This window comes from Vulpes lagopus, chromosome 8 (genome assembly GCF_018345385.1).
Source record: "Vulpes lagopus strain Blue_001 chromosome 8, ASM1834538v1, whole genome shotgun sequence".
NCBI classification, from domain to species: domain Eukaryota; kingdom Metazoa; phylum Chordata; class Mammalia; order Carnivora; family Canidae; genus Vulpes; species Vulpes lagopus.
Genome location: NC_054831.1, coordinates 17,190,671 through 17,204,961, shown reverse-complemented (window position 1 = coordinate 17,204,961; position 14,291 = coordinate 17,190,671). Strand labels below are relative to the sequence as shown.

General features: G+C 55.8%; 2 protein-coding genes across 3 annotated transcripts in view; one reads left to right on the top strand and one right to left on the bottom strand.

The window, feature by feature from the left end:
• Window positions 1-4,888, top strand: part of LOXL2 (lysyl oxidase like 2) — a 95,083-nt gene extending 90,195 nt beyond the window's left edge. For both annotated transcript variants that reach the window (XM_041766633.1, XM_041766634.1), the window contains exons 12-14: window positions 1,096-1,232; window positions 3,113-3,224; window positions 3,972-4,888. In XM_041766633.1, the coding sequence (XP_041622567.1) occupies window positions 1,096-1,232; window positions 3,113-3,224; window positions 3,972-4,051 (329 nt within the window). In that variant the 3' untranslated portion in view covers window positions 4,052-4,888. The remainder of the gene's footprint in view (window positions 1-1,095; window positions 1,233-3,112; window positions 3,225-3,971) is intronic.
• Window positions 4,889-5,805: 917 nt separating this feature from the next.
• The window catches only part of R3HCC1 (R3H domain and coiled-coil containing 1), a gene marked incomplete at its 5' end in the record, with an annotated part of 49,575 nt that continues 41,089 nt past the window's right edge, over window positions 5,806-14,291 (bottom strand). Inside the window, 7 exons of the mRNA XM_041767416.1 lie at window positions 5,806-6,129; window positions 7,035-7,130; window positions 8,506-8,576; window positions 10,233-10,405; window positions 11,413-12,007; window positions 13,214-13,351; window positions 13,721-13,848. Coding sequence (XP_041623350.1) covers window positions 5,993-6,129; window positions 7,035-7,130; window positions 8,506-8,576; window positions 10,233-10,405; window positions 11,413-12,007; window positions 13,214-13,351; window positions 13,721-13,848 — 1,338 coding nt within the window. The remainder of the gene's footprint in view (window positions 6,130-7,034; window positions 7,131-8,505; window positions 8,577-10,232; window positions 10,406-11,412; window positions 12,008-13,213; window positions 13,352-13,720; window positions 13,849-14,291) is intronic.

Here is a 14,291-nt window from a genome sequence, read left to right as displayed (position 1 = left end):
GTTCTGGAGCCCAGGCCTGATGCTGGACTCTGTCACCCTGGCCACAGCTGGCTCTCCCCGTGACGTTTCTCCACTCGGGGCCTTCCACAGCTACAGCTTGGAGCTGGGGCACGTGCGCAAGGCCTGGCTGTGAAGGTGTGGGGTCCTCCAGAGTTATGCTAATGGGCACCGGTTGGTCTGCATGGTCCCCGGGGTAAGGCCCAAAACTGGCATGTGGTCCCCTCCCCCTCTGGCTGCCACAGCCCTCCTGTGTCCCAGCACCAAGCCCCTGCCCACAGCCTCATGCCATTGAAGCCCAAGCCCAAAAGAGCTGCTCTGAGGTTCCAGACTCTTGACTCCCCCAGACAGAGGCAGCATTCTGCTCACACTGCCAGGATGCCGCCCAGCTGCACTGTGATCACCGGTGGGCATACCTGTGTCCCCACCTGCCTGGAGCTCAAGGGAGACCCATTGCTGCTTCTCTGCAGGCCCAGTGCCCTGAAGAGTGCCCAGACATGGTAGCCTCTCAATAAATGTGTGTTCGTTAGTCAGTCATGGACATGCCATGCCAAGAAATCACACCAACAAATGGGTTTTGAGCACCTACTATGTGCCAGACGACCAACTGACCCAGTAAGGGTCAGATAATGCAAACCAGGCCTGAGCCCACATCCAAGTGCTGAATTCTCCAGGGTATGGCAAGATGATCCCCACGTTAAGCTAAATAATAAACACCAGAGCTTTCCCAGATAAGCATTCCCTGCATTCCCAAGCTAATAGAAATGCCAGAGTGGCCAGGGAGGGCTCTGTGGCAGAGGGGGCACTCGGCTGGCCCTAAAAGGATGGATGAGATGTGGGGAGAGAATCAAAGGGTTTCCAGTGACATAAAAATGGATTGGAAACCCCTGCTGTGGGGATGGGATGCCCAGCCCAGATGAAGCAGAGATTTGAGGGCTTGGGGGAAGGAAGAGATTTGCTGAGTGGGCTCTGGGAATATCACCCACCCAGCAGGGCTCTTGGGGCACTTTGGGGGGAAGGGTGGCACAGAGGACAGGCACTTCAGGCAGTGCAGCCAGGGTGCATGGTGACTGGGCTCCTCTCCGCCCCTGCCTGTAGACATCCAGAAGAGTTATGAGTGTGCCAACTTCGGTGAGCAGGGCATCACCATGGGCTGCTGGGACATGTATCGCCATGACATCGACTGCCAGTGGGTCGACATCACTGACGTACCCCCTGGAGACTACCTGTTCCAGGTGAGGGGTGCAGGAGGGGGTTCTAGCCCCTGCTGATGGGGGGAGGGGCCTTTGGTGATGGGGAGGCAGCCCCCTTCCTGCTGGGGTCCAAACACAAAACATGTGCAAGAGGCTGTCCAAAGTGCAGGAGTCCTACCCTCGGGGGCCAGCACATCACAATCCACCGGGTGACCTAAGTATGCGAGGCATGCACGCCTGTGGGGAACTGCCAACCGCCCGAGACATCCGCAGGCTGTTAACACCTGGCACTTGGAAATCAAAATACATGTGCAGCCAAACCTGGTCCTCAGGTCAAGAGTTTGTCCCACGGACTCACAGACACCCCCCACCTGTGCTGTCCTTTGACACAGACTCTGCCCTCCACCCCACCTCTCCCAGCACCCTCACCCTGCCTTGTCCGCGCTGGCGAGGCTGAGGCAATCTCATAAAGAGGCATTCGCTAGCAAGGGTTTGTGACTTGCATCTCCCAGGAAAGTTGCCTTCATAAAGGGTCTGCAGAGGGGACAACTGTCTGCCTCCCTGCAGACGAGCGGCATGCTGCAGCCAGGGCCCTGACTGGCATGGAAGCAGGGACACTGCGTTCCCAACCTCACCGTGTCTGGAACACAGGTGCGCCCTGGCCTGCGGAGCCCCCCGTGCCCTGTCACGTTCCTACACAGCCACCCGTCTTGCTTTCGAGCTGGCCCCGCTGGGTGGCCAAGTGGGTGACCAGAAATGTGTCATTTTCCTTGAAAACTTTCCCAAGGGGACATTGAGCCAGCCCCGAGCCTGGCTGACTGCCTGTGGTCCCCACCCTGTAGGCGGCCCTGGGAAGAATCAACACCTGCACAGAGGTGACCACAGAAGGGCTTTGAAAGTCTTCCTGGGCAATTTCAGAGACTGGAAATCAGACAGCCAAGCACTTTTCCACCCACAAACCCAAAACCGCAGACTTGGAGAGTCCCAACCAAAGAGCAGAGTGCTCTTTATATTAAAAACGAACATCCATGTCTCTGTGCACGTACACTGTGCAGGGAGGGGTAGATGTTTGAGGTTTGCTATCACTTTGCCAGGTGAATGTGTATCATCATGTAGTCTGACAAGTGCCATCTATTTAATAACGACGCTCACTGAAGACTGAGGCCAGGCCTGGCTATGCCTAGACCCTGTGAATGCATGTAATCCTCCAATAAAGGGCTTTACTACTACTCTCGTTTTACAGCCAGGCAAACCCAGATCACATTTGTGTTCTTGACCCCTGAACTACACAATTAGCAAATTAACTCAATAGGAGCATGTTAGTGGGTCAGATTCATGGAAAAGAATTTCCCTTCGGACAATGAGCATTAGATTCCAAGCCTGGGATTCATGGACCCTCTCCATTCCCACACGGACCTAAATACAGACATCAGTAATGCTAGGAGGGAGGGTGGGAGGGAGTCGGACGAGGAGGATGTGGCCTTCTGGACAGAGGGGCCCAAGGCAGAGGCTGAGGCAGGGACTTGTGTGAAGTCACACCGCCAGGAGCATATGGGTCCTTGTCCCCACCCCATCTCAGCACATCCCACTCCCCTATCAACTGCCTATTCTGTGCGCCCCAATTCCTGCCTCTACTAACCTCAAGCCTCCCGGGCACCCAGGAGACGGTAACCCCTTTGTGAAGGCCTACTTGTGGGAGGGAGTAGGTGTAAGAGTCACACACAAGCAGGCAGCCAGGGGCACACACTCTGCCTCATCCGGGCCTTGCCCCCTCATCACTGGCCGATCCTGCCCCGAGCCGCTCCCTTCCATGAGGTCACCCTGGCTCTAGAGGCAGGCCTGGTCTTGGCAGGGTCTGGGCCCGGGGTGGAGGGTGGCCGAGGCGGGACTCAGCAGCCCACTCTGGTGTGCCTCGCCCCCAGGTCGTCATTAACCCCAACTACGAGGTAGCAGAGTCGGACTACACCAACAACATCATGAAGTGCAGGACCCGCTACGACGGCCACCGCATCTGGATGTACAACTGCCACATAGGTAAGCGCCCTGGGCACCTGTGGGGGAGCACAGCACGCCCTGCACCCCGCGGCCCGCCCTCCGGGAGCCCGGCAAGGACTGCCCTGCTTTGTCGAGGAATCCGAGCAGCTTCCTAATTTGGGCAAAGAGCGTGGGGAATGGAGCCAGCCTCCCATTTCCACGCACAGGAAGGAAGCTGTAGACACACAAGGCCTGGACGGAGGCTGGGTTTTCGCAGCCAGCTCTGGCCAAGGAAGGAGGGCGGCACAGACCCCGGCTGGAGCTGAGGCCATCTCCTCATTACGCACGTGACCTCAAATATGTGGGCGTCAGCAATTTGTGGGTTCTGTGTATCGTTTTCCTCTGTTGAGAACTAGAGGCTAGTCAACCACTGTGGCTTCTGGTCGCCAATAGAGAAACTTTTCCTTGCATTATACACACAGGGGGAACCAAAGGGGAAGCAGAGCTTCCTCTTCTGTAAGAAAAGCGCTGGCCCTGCTCTCGTGGTGGCGAAAGCTAAGCTCATTGAGTTACTCCTTCGCTCAGCCTGGGCGGAGGCCCTGACCTGTGCCTGGCCCTAGGGACGGCCGGCACCTGGTTGCCATTGCCGCTGCCCTGGTGGCGTCACAGAGAGGTGGCCCCAGCAGGCAACCTGGTGGAGGGCAGTGGCTCCAGGGCCCCCCCCTTCCCCCCAGGCCAACAGCTCCAGTGTGGGGCCAGGCAGCACCTCTGGTTTGCCAAACTGTCTCCCCAATGCCCACCCTGCAGGCGGTTCCTTCAGTGAAGAGACGGAAAAAAAGTTTGAACACTTCAGTGGACTCATAAATAACCAGCTCTCTGCACGGTAAAGCACCAGGTCACCACCGCCCGTCTCGGGGCCCCGGCGCACCTTCCCCAACAGCTGCAGTCCGAGGGCCACACTCTCTCCTCGTCCAGCCCCGTGCCTGCCGTCTCAACCCCCTGCAGCCTCCTCCGAGGCTCAGGAGGAAGGCGTGTGCCTGTCACTTGCTGGGGGCTGCTGCCTGACCTCGGGAGCCTGGGACGACTACCAGGAGTTGTGGCTACCAAGAGCCATCCAGCCTGGGACCCCAGGAGCACGGGTTAGCAGCGGCCTGTCCCACCTACCCCGCAGTCTGCCCCTTGTAGGACACCCCCCACCCAGCTCACGCCAGGTAACACGGGGCCCCATCGGTGTTGTGAGCTGTCCACCCAAGGGGTTTGGGCTGAATTCCATCTTCCTCCTCTTCGGTCATTTCCAGCCAACCTGAATATCTAGACCCTTCTTCCAATTAAAGACTGCCTCTCCTCTGTTATATTCACATATACAAATAATGCTGCCACATGTTTTCTAATTAGGTGAGCGAGCTCAGAGTTGGTGCTTCTTCCCCCACCCCCACTCCGAAATTCTCTTACAAGATACCATTATTATATTTTCACAGACTTTGAAACACAAAGTAACTTAGTGGCATTTAATATTGGGCATCTGGGCCTTTGAAAGTATAGCTCAGAAGAAAAACCAACCCACCTGTGTAAGTGACTCATCTTTCTGTTGTTCCAATTCTGTGGGTAACTGATGTAACGGTGCTATAAACCTGGGTCCTGGGTGATGAGGACACCCACTGAGCGCCATGTGTCATCACAGACACTTACACATACTTGAAACTTTAAATAAAAGGTTTATGATACGCATCTGTCGTTCATTTGGGCCTTGGCCCCCCCAACCCTGAGCAGCAGAGCTCCCAGGGACGGTTGGCCGGGAGGGAGCCTTGGCATCCACTCTCAGCTTCCGGCCACAGAGAGGGGTTCCGGGCAGCCTTCAGGACCCACCACAAAGCCCCAACTCCTGCCCTCTGGCAGCAGCGGTCTAAGATCACAAAAATTCAAGTCCTGACCTTTCTTGAACTCTTATTTTTAGTGAGTTTTCGGGGGGGGGGGGGGGCACAGCAGCTGTGTGGAGGCATCTGGAGTTAACCCATCTTAGGAGGGTCCCATGAGGCCGGTGCCTGAGCCAGGCAGCACAGGAGCAGATCTTCCCAGCGCAGTCAGGGTAGGCAGCCAGGGCTAGCCACTCTCACCCCGGCACAGGAGCTCCAGCTCGTATCAAGAGCATACTGCCGCCCAGCAAACTGGAAGGATCCAGAGCACCAGAGAGGGCTGGCTTGGCACCAGTTCCTCCCACACCACAAACAGGAGTGACCTAGACCCTGTCCCCACAGATGCCCTTGCCCTGTGTGGGAGCCAAATTCAGCGGCCCCTTCAGGTTTTGCCTCTGTGGCTTTGTTCATGGTTACAGAACTGTGCAACAAGCCCTCTGTGACCCACACCAGCAAGGAAGGCTAGGACCAGTTCAAAGGGTCGGTGCCATCCGCACTGGGCACATGGCAACAGGTTAGGATGCCCGACTTGTTAGAGGAGACTGAGCAGGTGTCACACAACAGGTGCAATCCCCCCGCCCCCGCCCCAACTGGGTAAACACTGGGCAAAAATGCCTTTGAGGCCCTGCTGGGATCCTCCAGGCCAATCTAGACCCCCCTTTCTTCAGCAGCCCCAGGTCTAAAATGGGAAACCAACAGCACCCCCTAGTGTTCCCTGGCAGACCATCTCATTTTGAACCAACTTTCAAATTTTTATTTTTTCTCAACTTCTGGAACTAGATCAAACTAAAGCCCACCACGCCCACAGGGACACCCTAACAAACAGTACAGGGCTATTCTAGTGTCAGGAAAGGCTAGTGGTGTTGGGGCACCAGTCTAGTCCTTGGGGGTGCCAATCCAGGCTTGCTGGGCCCCTCAGGGCCTCAGGGAGGTAGGAGACTCAACCGCAGGTCGCTCTTTCTTCTTGTGTTGGAGCCCCAGGGCCCGGGCCACCAGCCTCCTGGCCACCGCTGTATTGGTCTGCGGTCTCACCTTCGCCAGACGCAGGAGCTCTAAAAGAAAGCCCCATGGATGAGGACCTGAGTTCAAGGCTATGGCCACCACTCTTCCCGGCGACAGCAGCCTAGAGGCCATCTGAGCCAACCTCTAAGGCCCAGCTGTGCCCACAGCATGGCCACATGCCCATGGGGTCCTCGCTTAATCCTGCCACCCCTGCATCTTCCCTGTCTGGGCCACCTGGGAGAAAATCAAGTCCAGATGGGACATCTGGAGCTGCTGGACTGACCAGATACTGTCCTCAAGCCTGGGCAAAGGCTACATGGGCCACAGGTGCAGTGGATGGCCCCAGCGGGCCTCTACTGGGCCAGTCTTGCCAGCCACTTTGCCACCACAGAAACTGGCCTCTAAAATCCCTCATCGTGCTTTCAGGAGGGAGAAGAGGAAAAAGGAGGAGCTCTCATTTATCTGGCATCTTCTACACGCCCCCCCATTGCTCCAGGCAGGTCTGCCGGGCTATTTTAGTCACCCCTCCAGTTTACCCTGTATAATCTGTTTATTTTACAGAGAAAGGAACTGGCTGACAGACCTTTTCCTCAAGGTGAACTTAAATAAGTGACAGAAGCAGGCTCACAATCAGGGCTGACCCCAAGATCCAAGCTCTTCTTGCCCCACTGTAAAATATGGTTTCCATGGTCCTACAGGAAAGACCACACTTTTCCCTGAGCAACAGCCAGAAGAGGGAAGCACAGGAGGGCAAGCCCAGAACAGAGCAGCTGGCTAACAGCTCTCCCTGAGGGGGCCCCTCTTCCTGGGCACCCCTGGCTCCTGGGGTGTGCCCAGTGGGCCTAAGACAGAGAACTGAAGGACAAGGGATGAATTGGAGGGAAGGCCCCACCCTGCCCAACCAAACACTTGCCCACTCACAGCCTTCCCATCAGGACACAAGTGGCTTCCTTACTTGGCCTCTGCAAGGCTTTCAGCTTTGACTGCTTGGTTCCTTGCGTGAGGGGCCGGATCTTGAGCATAGGAAACTCCTTGGTCAGGGCTTCAGCAGCTACGGAAAGAAAACAGATCTGGAGCCATCCCTTTCTCTCCTGGTGAAGCGCCCCGTCAGGGCCAAGGAATGCATGTATCACCCCAAACTGATAGAGCCCCTTTTTGTACCCATTTAAAGCTCGGGGACATGGCTGCCCTGACAACACTGCCATCAGTTGGCCTCACCCACCCCCAGAGCCCCCGCAAGCTGCACAGGGCCCCTGTGCTCTCAGATAAGAAGCCTGTGCAGAGCCTGGCATCCGTGCTCCACCCCGGGCCCATTAGGAGCCATAGCAGCGAGGCTGTGTCAGTGAAAGCAGGCTGCCACCCTCAAAAGCCCAGGAGCTCCAGATACACTCTATCCCTTCCCCTACTCAAGACCCTCCCGGTGGATGCCCTCACTGCCCAGAGTCGTGCTGCACTCTGCCCACAGAATACTTGGGCTACAGCACGTCAGACATGGCACGCCAGAGCGGCAGTGCAAGCCACCCCTTTACACACAAGGAAGCTGAGGCCAGACGGGACCTGCTCCTCACACATCGCTTGGGAGCGCCCAGGAGGCAGCCGCGGCCACGCCGCACCCAGTGCTCATTGTTTCGATGCACCCTGTGGCCATCACCCTGCCCGCCCACAGTCAGTTACTTCTTTGGGGCAGCAGCAGCCCCCAGGCCCCAGTCCTGCTCCCTCAACACCTCCGGCTCTCCTGAGAACTGGGCTCACAGCAGCTACAGCCTCTCCCTGCTTTGGTGTTCAGAAGCTTGTGGTTGTGAAAAGCCCAGCTAAAGGGGTCAGGGGTCTTGAAAAACACACCAAAGTGAGCAGCAGGGGGAGGCAGGGCAGCTTGGGAAAGTGGCCGAGAGGGGGAAGGTGCACTGCAGTTACTGCCAGCAGCCTGGCTGACGTCCCCAGACTCGATACTGAGACGCTCCATCACCTTGAACAGACCACTTACATTCTTGGAACCTCAGTCTCCCCACCTGTAAAATAGAAGTTATCTGACCATCTGACCTACTTCCTGAGGCTGCTATGAAAGCTGGGTAAAAATGCATCTTTTTTTAAAAAAAAAACATATGAAATTGCCAGTATTTAAAGGCTTTTTACCTATAAAAAGAGCACATTCATATGATTTCATTTAACACGTGGAAGCACCCAGAGCTCAGCCTGTGACATGTTCTCAGTAAACATCACCTGAATCTGAAACCTCTGACCTGAACAGGAAAGAGTGTGCGCTGGCCTGGCCAGCGCCCACTCTGCTGCCTCTGATTTCTGGACTGGGCAGGCTGGGCGTGGCTACCAGTCCACCTGCACAGGTGAGCCTGCACCCTAGACATGGGTGATCCTTCCCTTGTCAATGGCAGTCAGAGAAAGGGCCGAGCCCACCGTGAGCTGCATACCTGAGGCCAGGCAGGGAAAGACACCGAGCGCGTGTGTGTCATCAACCCATTGAATCTTGAGACCCTTCTCTCTGTGCCAGGGAAGAGGAGACAGAGTGAGTACAATAGCAAGGGGCGAAACCCTTTCTGCAAAAGGAGTCCCCTCCCACCTTCAATCCTCCAACACTATGAGCCCAAGACAAGCTCCTATCTCCCCTGGGAAAGAGACAGCCCCTTGCAGCAAACTTTCTCAAAGACGGTTAGCTTCAGAAAGGCAAGTATCACCCCTGTTAATCGGGTGGGTACCAGATTCCTAGAACTGAAGAAGACAGGACTCAAAAGAGCTCGAAGAACACGGTGCCAAGGGTGAAGGAGAATGCACACAGCTACCACCACAGTGAGGACAAGGGCATCCAAGGTGGCTATAAAAGGGTTTATGTACTGGGGATAGGGGAGCAGAACCTAAAATAAGGAGGTCAGTGCTACTGCTTCTGATCAGGTTTCTTCTACTGCTCAAGAAAGCCACACTGAGTCTGGGGCTGATAAGAGGCCAGAAGCAGTTTCTCTATGGGCACTGCTCACACCAGCTGAAGAAGTCACAGGTGCCCCACTTTGGCCATGCCTTTAGGGAGTGAGAGCAGATGAGTGTGCTGCACCAAGCTGCCCCTTCAGCCATCCTCAGGCTCAGAGAGGCAAGGGAGGGCAGTTTGGGAAGCAGTCAGAAAACAAGGCCAAGAAAAAAAGGATTTCTATTTTTTTCCCCCAAAGATTTTTATTTTACTTATTTGAGAACGAGTGAGTAGCGGGGAGGGGCAGAGGGAGAGGGAGACAGAGTCCCAAGCAGACCCCACACTGAGTGCAGAGCCTGACTTGGGGCTTGATCTCAACACTCCGAGATCATGACTTGTGCTGAAACCAAGAGTCAGGCACCTAATCAACTACACCATGCAGACACCCCGAGAAAGGGATTTTTAAAAGAGTTAGCAGGAGGGGCACCTGACTGTCAGTGGAGCATGTGATCTTGCTTTCAGGGTTGTGGGTTTGAGCCCCATGTTGGATGCAGAGACTTAAAACTTAAAAAAAAAAAAAAAAAAAAAAAGAGCGAGAGAGAGAGACTAAACAGGAAAAGAGAAAGGAAGCTGGAGAAAGGAAAATGACCATGAGAGAAAAAAGAAAAACAGAAAGAAAAGAAAAAAAGAGAGAAAATCAGAGAAAAGACTGGAGTTAGATCCAAGAAATTTGGGGAAGCAGAAGTCTTTGCTTGCAACATACTCTCCTGGTGCCCATCTCCACACTGACTCTGCTCTAGCTCACTGCACAAACAGTTCTTGCACAGAAAGAGGCCTCAGTCTGTAGACTGACTGACTGACTGGGTGGCCAGGACATAGAGCAAGGCAGGAGGCAGTGGGCTTCCTGGGTCATGCATCCCGGCAGGGGGCCTGGCTCCTGGCAGACATGTGGGTACGCAGGGGGCAGGATGGAGAGCTGCTGCTGAGTGCCAGAGGACCAGATCCAGGGCTGCTGCACAAGCCCACCACTAAAAACCCAGCTCTTTTCTTTTGTACAGTAGTGGCCAGCAGGAATATGTAGCCCAGAGCAACCACATCCACTTTCTGCCCTTCTTTCCGGATAGCTTGATACTGTGGGACGGGCAGGCAAGTGTCCCCAACCACAAAGTGATGGCCTTGCTCCTCTCCAGGGGCGAGCACCCACCTCCCCTGCCTCCCAGAAGCCTCATGAGCACTCACTGGAACTCGGAAAATGCTGCCAGCAGATCCTCAGTCTTAAGTGTGGGCGCAAAGTCGTAGATCTCCACCACATGGGCAAAATCCTTCTCTCCAGGCAGCTCCTCCATGAAGGAGGACGTGTCCACATGGATCTTCTCTACCTGAATCTCCTTCTTGGTCAGGTTGTCTATTATCTGAGAGAGATCACACCCTTTAGCAAGGGGAGCTCTGACACACAGGGCTCCAAACATCTGCTTCAAAACCAGAGGCCTGCAGGCAGAAGCAGGGCTCACACGGCAGAGAGGAGAGCACCACACATGGCTTTCCACAGGAGCCACACCTGGCAGGAGTCTGGGAAAGGCAGCATGATGGCAGGATGGGCTTGAAGGTGGAGAGGCAGGAGTTTTAGGGAAGGTAACTTACTTTTATGGAGTCCTCACTGGGTAAGTGGCATTTACATGCAGTATGTTTTATAGAACCCTGAAAACCATACTCCATACACCCTCTCTGCAGAGAGGAGCACTATAAATCAAAGAGCTAAGTAACTCCCCCAAAGATACATAGTAAGAGACAGAAGTGGGCAAGTCCAGGATCTTTCCTCCCTTTACTAACAATGGGATGTTAAGCAAGTCTATCTGGCCTCTACTCCTCATGTACAACATAGTAATAAAAGATGCCCACCCTCCCAACCCAACACCCTAGCCACTCTGAGAGGCAGATACACAGTTCCAAGGAAATGAGATTTGTAACACAAAACTTCAGACAGAAGAATCATTCTCATGACCAAGGCCTGTAGTCCTTAGGAAGCAATTCCACATATACCCCCCATCTGTTACTTCGTGAAACAATGTATTATTATCTGCTTCTCAGATGGGGAAAGAGCAATTCAGAAAAACAAATGATATGCCCAGAGAGGAGCTTGTCAAACAGCTCCTTCATGGCTGCACAGGGACCCAAATCCACACCCTTGACCCCCACATCCTGAGCCTTGTCCCCTCCACTGTCAGTCCCTGCTCCTTCGGGCAAGTCCCACTGCCCCTCCCCTACGTCTCCAAAGGGCCCCCTATCACCCAACACCCAGCCCTGCTCAGCCAGCATAGCCCCCACCCCTCCTTGCCAGGACCCTTGGTGCCCCCATCCACCCAGGAGCACACCCACCTCACTTCCGCCCTCCCTTTTCTGGGCTTAAGAGCCTTATCACCTCCTGTAGCAGCTCACTGTAATCGACCTTGGAGCAGCTGCCAGGCCCCTCCTCTTCCAACTCTTCATCTTCCTCCTCTGCAGCCAGGCTCTTCTCCACCTCATTCCCACTCTCCTCTTCCAAGTCCAGCCGCAGACTGGACCCAAGCCGTGTGGCCATCTCCAACCCATCTCCCATCCCTGAGTGGCTCTCAGGCTGTGGCGACTCAATGCCAAGCGGGTCCAGTAGCTGCTCACTGTCACAGTGTTGGTCTGGGCCCTCTGGGTCCACAGGTGCCTGAGTCATCAACACAGGGGGGTCCGGAACAGAGTTGAGGTCCCCAGCACCAACATTCCCAGGCTCCTCCAGAAGCTCACCAGCTGGAGCGTCTCCTTTGAGCCGTGGGGTAGAGCATGGTACCCCGTCTTCTTGCCGGCGCAGTACTCGGGGCACATACAAAGCCTGGTCCGGTCTGCGTCCACGATGACCCCGGCCAGCCCGTGCCCCTCGAGGACCAGCAGGTGCTTGGTTTGAGGTGGGCCGAGGACCTCGGTACTTGCCAGGCTGAGAGGCAGGAGGGTGGCAGGAGCCAGAGAGTCCATCTGAACTGGGTGACCTGGAGCAGGAACAGGAGGTGTGATCAGAGCAGTGCATGGGCCCCAAGGACAATGGTTTACTGGAGCTCCCTGCCATTCAGGCATGAGGCTCTCAAGTCAGCATTAGGCCAAAACCAAAGCCAAGATGACCCCTGAAAATACAATAGGAAGGCAATATAAAGGAGGCTGAATGCCAACTCTGAAGAAGCACAACGCAACCAGCTCTCCCTCTGGTGTCATAAATTAGAGACAGCTGAATCTTCAGTTCTACACGAAGTGAAGTAATTGCATCTCGGTAACTTTGTTAGATAAATATGTAACTTTGGGGGTGCCCGGTGGCTCAGTCGGTTAAGCATCCAACTCTTGATTTCTGCTCAGGTCATGACCTCAAGGTTTTGGGATCAAGCCCCACATCAGGCTCTGTGTTGAGCATGGAGACTGCTTAAGATTTTTCTCTCTCCCTCTGCCCCTACTCTCTAATTTAAAAAAAAGAAAAGAAAGAAAGAAAGAAGAAAAAGAAAGAAAGAAAGAAAGAAAGAGAAAGAAAAGAAAGAAAAAAAGGAAAAAAAGGAAAGGAAAAGAAAAGAAGAAAAGAAAAAAGAAAAGAAAAGAAAAGAAAAGAAAAGAAAAGAAAAGAAAAGAAAAGAAAAGAAAAGAAAAGAAAAGGCACCCCGGGTGGCTCAGCAGTTTAGCACCACCTTCAGCCCAGGGCATGATCCTGGAGACCTGAGATCGAGTCCCACATCGGGCTCCCTGCATGGAGCCTGCTTCTCCCTCTGCCTGTGTCTCTGCCTCTCTCTCTCTCTGTCTGTGTCTCTCATGAGTAAATAAATTTTAAACATCTTTAAAAAAAAAAAAAAGAAAAATAAGTAACTTTAAACACCAGGATCATAGTCGCTGTAAGATCTTATGAGATGCACACGGGAACAGAGATGCGTGAGGTTCAAGTGTGCTTCCCACATTCCATGGGCTCTCGGGGCAAACACTCTCACTGCCTAACCTGCTCTATCTTTCTGTCTTTCGGCCCAAGCTCATACCTGAGTTTGCTGAGCGAGTCCCACATACAGTACACACCGACTGCACTGCCGAAACAGAAGGCGACGACTTTAGGCAGCTGCGGTGGGGACCTGGGAAGCAGCCTGGAGGCTGCCGGTCCTGGTTCTGGACCAGCGCACCTGCCAACCCACAAGGAGGTATGAGGGCCCCCAGAGCACCAAGATACACACCTGATATCCAAGTGGCAGATGACAGTCCTTCTCTTCCAGCCCTCCCCAACAGAGAAGCTGCTCAGAAGATCAAAATTCTCTGCTGTCCTGTGGATCAGGTACCGGAGACGACTGGAGAGTGGGGGGAAAAGAAGTACCCTGGGAAGGGACGGGAATGAGCGCTGAGCAGGGGCCTAGGGCCTGACCCCCACCAGGTCCATGCCCGGTTTGCTCCCTCTGCCCCCCTGCGTCCCTGGCCGGCTGCAAAGGACTCGGGCATAGAGGTTCCACGCGGAGGTCCTGGTGCAGGTACCGTGCCATTCCCTTCCTGGGCTGGGCCCCTGCAGCCTCCGGGTGATGCCCAGAACCGCACAGCAAAGATGCGGCTGGGAGACGCCAGCGAGTAGGGCGCTAAACCCAGAGGCCAGGATCAGAGCCAGGGAGGAACCAGCCGCTTGGGAAGGGGGCACAGGGGGCTCGGCACGAGCCTGTCCTCCCGCACGGGCACCCCCCCCCGCCCCAGCTCACTTTGACAGCTGCTTCTGCAGCAGAAAGCGGTCCAGCTCCTCCTGGATGCGGTGCACAAAGTCATTCTCGGCGGAGGAGAGGAAGACGCCGTCCAGGCAGAGAAGGGCCAGGGTGACGGGTGGGAGAGCCTGTGGGGCAGACGGACCCCGCGGGATCAGAGCACAGACCCGGCCCCCAACCCCCACCCCCACCCCCACCTCCTCCCCGCGCGAGTGAGGAGCAGGCTCGGGGGCGGCGAAGGGATGCGCCCAGGGCTCCGGGGGGGGATGGGGGGGCGTCTCCCGGGCCTGCACGGCCAGCCCCGCGCCGCCTCGCCCTCCCCGGGGAAGCCGAGGGCGCCTGCTCCGGGCTGGCCCCCAGCGAGAGCCCCGAGGGTGGCGTCCCGCCCCCAGGGCCGCCCGCCGCACTCACCGCGGCCGCCCCGCCGCCGCCGCCGCCGCTCGGAGGGTCCCCGGAAGCCCGCTCGCCCCGGCGCGCCCCGGCGCCACCCGGCCTCCGCGGGGCCACAGCGCCACCGCGCGGCCCGGGGGAGGCATCGCCGAAACGGCAGAGGGGCGTGTTCCGAATTCCC